We start from the raw sequence: 7,298 nt of genomic DNA on the forward strand, positions 1-7,298 counted from the left end.
GGCTGGGGCCCAGGCAGGAGGAGGCTGGGCAGAGGACGTGCGGCTCCAATCTGGTCAGATGGCAGGAGCCAGGATGGCTTAGTTACCCTCTGAGGGACAAATCACATGAAACTCAGAGCTCAGCAAACAAGCACTTTTAAAGACTCAGGAAAATGCCCGCCAACAACAGACACCGACTCAGCCTCTCCCCACGGAAGGGACGCTCTGAGTAGATTTGCACACGCACAGCTGCTGCCCAGAGATTTTACCTGGCACGGAATGGATTTTTCTTCCTATAATCTTTTTTAGAGTGTGAAGGTCTTTGAACCATGATGATCCTGGACTTCTAGGTCGCTAGGGACCAAGGGGTTTTGGGGATTTTCATCGTTAAAACCGGACTAGACTGGTGGGCAAATCGAGAACGTTGCTCCCTCCCTCCCTCTCTCTGTCTCCCTCTTTCCATCCTTCCTTCCAGGCAAGTGCTTCACCACTGCGCTCTGTCCCCAGCCCTGTTTTATTTTTTTGAGATGGTCTCGCTACATGGCTGAGGCTGGCTTTGAACTCAGTATGTAGCCCAGGCTGGCTTCAAACTCACGATTTTCCCACTTCAGCCTCCTGAGTCCTGGGATTACAGGTGTGCACCACTGCAACAGATGATACCATAAATTCAGATCAGAGATTAGATATGAAAAAGAAGAAACCGGATGCGGTGGCCCGGCCCTCAGGGGCGGATGCAGAACTGAAAGTTTGAGACCAGCCTGGGCTACATACTTGAACAGCTTGACTAGCAAGTTCAAGGCCAGCCTCAGCCATAAAGAGAGAACCTATCTCCAAGACATATGTAAATGAACAAACCTAGGGCGCAATCGTGTGAAGGAAATGTCTGACTAAAAAGCATCTTCTTTCGGTTCTCAAAGCCTGGGGATGTTGGCTGGGTGGAAGAGGCAATCATGTCAGAGTTCTTAGCTTTCCTCGCATATGGCCCCTAAGAGGAAGGAGATACTTTCCCCAGAAGGATACAGGAAGATGTTTGTGAAGGCCTTGATCTTCCTAACGGGGGCTGACACTGAACTGGTAGACAGGAATTAAAATGTGTAGTCTAATTAGCCCTCAGAGCCAGAAAGACAGTAGACACATCACTTGAGGAACTGATTCATGTAAGTTCATTCTTTCCTCCCTCCCTCTTATCCTCCCTGTCTCTCTTTCCCTCTATCTTTCTCTACTTCTGTCTCCCTCCCACCTGGTACTGGGGATTGAATCCAGGACCTCTGAACTAAGCTGCATCCCAGCCTCCCTCACTCTTGAATCAGGGTCCTGCTGAATCACTAAGTTTCCAGGCTGGACTCAAACTAGCTATCTTCCTGTCTCAGCCTCCCAGAGTGCTGGAATTGCAGGCGAGTGCCACTGCACCTAGCTCTGTGCCTTCTTTTCTAATTTCATGCATAATTCCACACATCGCTGTGGCCCAGTCAGCATAAAGATCAAAGGACACGAGTTAGTGAAGCTGGATGAATGACTGGGATTCCTAAGGACCTACCTCCCGGATGCCTGCACCCTCTGGGGTCGGCAGTAACTCTCCTCTCTTTCAGGGTCTGCACACACTGTTCTCAGCAGCTACTGGTCCCGGCAACTGGGGAAGAAAAACATGCGTGGTAGGTCTGCTCTTTTCCAATTTCTGTTTATTTGGCTAACTTTAAACTGGTGTCCTTCTCATAGGTACTCTCCCCTTGAAAATGTAGTAAAACCTTATGCGTCATCACTTGTGAGAAATATCATCCACCCTTAAATATCCTCCACCCGACTCCTCTGCCTCGGTCTCCCCAACAGACACTTTACATGTAGTCAGGACTCACTTAGACTCTGGTGAATGGAATCAGCTTGTTGTATGTCTTTGGCCCAGAGAGGTTATTATTATTATTAGTAGTAGTAGTAGTGCCTGGGATTGAACTCAGGACCTTTGGGCTTGCAAGGCAGGCACAGTGCCACTGAGCTAAATTCCTGGCCCCAGAGAGGTTATTGATAATGTGATAAATGGACGATTGTTAAGCCTCATTTGTATGGCTGGCGATATCACAGGATTGGGTCAAACAATTTTCAGCCCAAGTCCCTTAGGGACCAGTACGGTGCTCAGGGAGAGAAGAGGGACCGTGGCCAATGAGACTGCGCTGCGCTGGCCTCAGAGCAGGACTGCGACCCCACAAGCTGGAGAGCTGCCCTTCCGACAGCCTTGGGCTCTGGCACCCAGAAGTGGAGGCGGCAAGGAGGCTGGCTTCGTTCCTGACGACTCTGATTCCTCTCCTCAGTGCTGAGCTCCACGTCTGTCTGCCCAGCCTGTGTGGTTGCTCGAATACAGGGGTTATTGAAAAGTACAGTGAATGCTTAAATTTAAAGAATTTTTTATGTTGAGACATGTGTTGCCATCAACCCCCTCAAATGACTGCCTCTTGCTCTGAACACACTTATCCCACTGTTCTTTCTGAAGCAGCTCTGGGAGTCCGTCCTCTTTCATGGCTTTCAGAGGTGTATTACGAAATATGGTGAGCACTTGCTGAGTGCCATCCGGCAGAAAGGGAGGCTCGTAGAGACATCAGAGTGTGTCCCCAGCCACTAGACCTGGCACCGTGTGCCTTCCGGCTCTTCCCCAGGATCACAATGAACATGAAAAGTAAATGTTTTGGATCAATGTAGGATGTCAAGGCAGCCACAATAGGGTAAGTAAAGACACTCATGACTGAAGACTTCCAGAAGTGCTCCAGAAAGTTGCAGGAACAATGGGATACGTGTGTTCAGAGCGATGGGAAGTATTTTGAGGGGAATTAATGGCAACGTGTCTTTCACTGTAATAAAACTTGCTTAAACATGCACTGTTTTTTTTTTTGTTGTTGTTGTTGTTGTTTATTTATTTATTTTTTTTGGTACTGGGGATCAAACTCAGGCCCTTGTGCTGGCAAGGCAGGCGCCGGAACCACCGAGCTAAATCCCCGGCCCTACACTGTATTTTTTTTTATCACACTTCGTATGTTATGAGTAAGCCAACCCTCTCTGTCATATTCAGAGCTGAGAATGTGAGGCCTTCAAAGGAGTGCCAGGACCACCTCTGCTCCTCTTTTTAGACTTCCTGTCCATGCCTCTACCTTTCCCATGTCTTGCTTTCTCCTGGAGGAAGCTGTGGGTAGGAGGTAGCTCCGGGGTTGCAGGAAGTAGTAGGGGAAGTGATAAAGAAAAGGCTCAAGAGGAGAAGAGGTGAGGCTGTATGTTCTACAGATCGAATTGCATTTGTGGCCCTGTGGGCAGATCGAGGAATTTATTCTTTAAAATGACTTGGATATTGGCAGATGCCCGAAATCCCAGCACCAGCAGGCTGAGGCAGGAGGATTGCTGAGAGTTTGAGGCCACCCTGTATTACACAGTAAATTAAAACCAGCTGGAACTATACAGTGAGATCGTGGCTCAAAAACAAAACAAAACAAACAAACAAAACAAAAAACACGAAAGAAAGAATGAAGAGAGAGCTGGGAGGACTACGGGGTGGGTGATAAAAGGTCTGTCACTATGTTTTGTTAATTATAGAGGGTGAATGTGCTCCTAATTGCGACTTCTTTTATGTTTTCTCAGCATTTCAGTGTTCCCCCCGAGGAGGAGAACTGGACATTTCCCTGCGCCCCGATGGACGTGTAGACATCAAGGGTGGTGCTGCCCTGGTCATGGAAGGGACGCTGACGGCCTAGGGATGGTCGCACGGGATGCCGCTTCTCCACCCACGCGGTGTTTTCTGTGTACCAAGAAACCTAAGAGCCTACACAGTGGCCTGCTTGCTCCTCGTGCCAAATATAGAAAGCCGAAAGCCGTGTTAGTGAGGTTTAATCACCAGTCCAGGCTAATTAACTAATGCGGTTTGTACTTGATTTTTTTTTTCTGGTGCTGGGGCTTGAACCCAGGGCCTTGGCCATACAAGGCAAGTGCTCTGTCTTCCGTGAATGCCTTTGAATGTGAGTAATCAGTAGCAGAGAATACCGCAGTCACTTCTTCGATTATGACCGTCAATCAGAGATGAGGAATACTACATTTATGAAAAGTGAGGATTCAACTTAGGTGTGAGTACTGGTGGAATATTTTTGCAGTCATCTAAAAGACACAGTGACTCTGTGGACATATAGAACATTGTTTCATGATATAATACTAAGAAAAATTGCAGTAAGCTGTAGAGTGTTAGCCGTGTTATGCTGTGACTTAGAGAATATGAATTTCTCCAGAAAAATATGAGCCATGGAATAGTTCATGTGTGTGAGATAGGACTGAGAGTCATTTTAATAAAGCTAAAATAGTATTTGCCTCATTGTTGCATTCATGTACAACAACTACAAATTAAGACAAAGCCCAGAAAATTAAATAAATGTGTCTTAGGGTATTTCCTGCGATAATAAAATTAAACACTAAAATGACTATAGTCTCGTGCCAGGTGTGGAGGTGCACGCCTATAATCTCAGCACCTGGGAAGCTGAGGCAGGAGGTTCACTGCAAGTTCAAGGTCAGCCCGGCCTGTCTCCTCCCACCCCCAAAAGAATATAGTCTCAGTCTCTTTCTTGATATGTGACCTTAAAATGCAAGCTCAAAAGGGATTCTTCTCAGCTGGGGATGGTGGTGTACATCTGTTATCCTAGCACTCTGGGAGGCTGAAGCAGGAGGATCACAAGCCAGAGTCCAGAGTGGGCAAATTAGCAATTTACCAAGATCCCTTCTCAAAAAAAAAAAAAAAAGTCCTGGGAATGTAGCTCAGTACCAAGGTCCAGGATTCAGTCCCCAGAGGCGGGGTGGGGGTAGAAGTGGATTTTTCTCTCACCATAATAAAATAAATTTTAATGTATGTGGCAGGGCAGGTTGGTCATGCTGATCTTCAGGCAAACAGGAAAGGGAGTGGCCTTTTTAGGTGGCAGAAGCACAGACCCTCCAGGACTGGCACACTGCGTGCCAGTGAGTTTCCTTCTGCCCTGCACATGGCAGGATTGGGAGTGACTCACCACACCCACAGACACTGACAAAAAAAAATGCGTATTGTCTTCACTCACTAAATTAGGAGGTAATTTATTGTGGAACCACAGATAATTAATGTATATGCTATTTTATCTTTTCATTTTTTTTTTCTCTTTTGAGACAGGGTCTTAGCCCTGTATATATTACCCAGGCTGGCTTCAAATTCATGGGCTCAAGAGATCCTCCTGTCTCAGCTTCCAAAATACCTGATGTATATCTCTGCACCTGACACATACTGAATTTTACTTTACAAAAATTCAAATTTAGCCAGGTGTGGTGGTGCATACCTGTAATCCCAGCATTTGAGGCAGGAGGATTGCCACAGTTCAAGGACACCCTGGGCAACATAGTTGAGTTCAAGACCAGCCTGAACTACATAGCAAAAACCAAACAAAAACAAAACCTCAAATATATACTAGTAAAATTTTTAAATTATTTAAAGGTATGAAATACCATAATGAGTCCCCATGAACCACTATCAGATTTAACAGTTTAAAAAAATATATATATATACATACATATATTTTGTTTTGTTTTGTTTTTTGAGACAGGGTCTTATTCTGTAATTCAGACTGCTCTGGAACTCACTGTGTAGCCCAAGCTGGTCTCAAACTCACAGTGCTCCTCCTGTGTCAGTCTCCCCAGTGCTGGGATTACAGGAGTGCACCACTACGCCCGGCTTAAAAAAATATTTTGAATGTTGGGCATTGAACCTAGGGCCTTAATCATGGCTTGTGCTTAACCACTAAGCTATAACCTCAGCTTGGTTCAGCAAATGACCACTCATTTAGACCTTTACCCATTTCCCCTCCTCTCTGCATCATTTGAAGCACTGTGTTAGTTAACTTTGCATTGCCAGAACAAAATATCTTGCACAATTTATTTGTTTTGTTTTGGGGTCCCAGGGATATGAACTCGGGTCCTTGCGCTTGCGAGGCAGGCGGTGGAACCACTGAGCTAAATCCCTGGCCCCAACACAATTTACGGAAGGAAAGATTTATTTTGGCTCACAGTTTTAGAGGGTTCAGCACACGGCTGGCTGGGTCAGAGGCAGAAACACCACGGTGGAAAGCTATGGCAGAGGAAACTGCTCACTTGCTGGCAGCCGGGAAGCGGAGAGACAAGGACAAGCCTAAGAGGAAGGGGCCAGGGACCAGATACAGCCCCCAAAGTCACACCCTCATGACCCCCAGCTGCACCCAGAAGTGTGCTTTTCTAATCTCCCAATCTCTCAAGCCACTCAAGTTGGCAATCAAGCTTAACCATCATAGACACATCTCTCATCAGCAAATCTTTCAGTATTCATCTAAAATCTAAGTAGGTACCAGGGCGCTGGGGAGGTGATGTAGATCAGCACTGAAACACCTGTTTAGCATGCATAAAGCCCTGGGTTCAAACTCCAGCACCAAAAATAAATATCAAAATAAAATATGAGCTCTCTTTTAAAAAAGTAACTTTTTAAAAAAGGCTGGGGATTTAGCTCAGTGGTACCATGCCTGCCTTGCAAGTGCGAGGCCCTGAGTTCAATCCCCAGTAACCCCGCAAAAGTAACTTGGATACCGAAGTCACATCTGTGGTTGACAGACTGTTGTGATGGAGCTGTAGTGTTCATACCCGCATATAATTATCCCCCTTCTAACTAGAAAGCATGACAGCTGGGCATGGTGGAGCTCACCTCAACTCCCGGTACTCTGGAGGCTGAGGCAGCAGGATCAAAAGTTTGAGGCTAAGAGCTGGGGATTTAGCTCCGTCGTTCTGCTTCCTGCCTGTCTTGGAAGCACAAGGTCCCAAGTTCGATCTCCGCTTAAAAAAAAAAAAAAAAAAAAAAAAAAGAGTTCGAGTCCAGCCAGGCTGTAGAGTAAGTCCCTGCCACACATACAAGATGGCATGGGTGTGATCACTTCTGCTTTTTGTATGATTGTGTGGTGTCAGGTTGAAGCACAACCTTGCAAGCTTTGAGGAGGTGGGGTCCCATGGTGGGGAACCCAGAAGGAACCGAGGGGACATCTAGCCCTTGCCTGCAAGAGGATGGGGCCTCAGCCTCAGCTTTGTGTAGCCCGCAGCCTCAGTAGGTTTGAAGCCGATCTTCCCAGCTGAGCACACATGAGACTCAGACTCCAGCCCTAGCCAGCTCCTCAGTGCACTTCCTGCCTGGACCAATGACCCATGGAAACTAAAATAATAACTACATTGTTTCCAGCCACTGTATGTGCACGAGATTCATGTAGCACTGGGGATGGAAGCCAGGGCCCTCACACTGAGCTACATCCTCAGTCCTTTTTATTCTG

General features: G+C 46.6%; 1 protein-coding gene across 1 annotated transcript in view; it reads left to right on the plus strand.

Moving 5' to 3' along the window:
• Pbld (phenazine biosynthesis like protein domain containing) overlaps nucleotides 1-4,380 on the plus strand; it is a 40,588-nt gene extending 36,208 nt beyond the window's left edge. Inside the window, exons 9-10 of the mRNA XM_010605734.3 lie at nucleotides 1,569-1,631; nucleotides 3,595-4,380. Coding sequence (XP_010604036.1) covers nucleotides 1,569-1,631; nucleotides 3,595-3,707 — 176 coding nt within the window. The 3' untranslated portion in view covers nucleotides 3,708-4,380. The remainder of the gene's footprint in view (nucleotides 1-1,568; nucleotides 1,632-3,594) is intronic.
• The last annotated feature ends 2,918 nt before the right edge of the window (nucleotides 4,381-7,298 follow it).

The sequence above is a fragment of the Fukomys damarensis genome, unplaced genomic scaffold (genome assembly GCF_012274545.1).
Source record: "Fukomys damarensis isolate Sample0158 unplaced genomic scaffold, DMR_v1.0_HiC HiC_scaffold_20, whole genome shotgun sequence".
In the NCBI taxonomy this organism is placed as follows: Eukaryota; Metazoa; Chordata; class Mammalia; order Rodentia; family Bathyergidae; genus Fukomys; species Fukomys damarensis.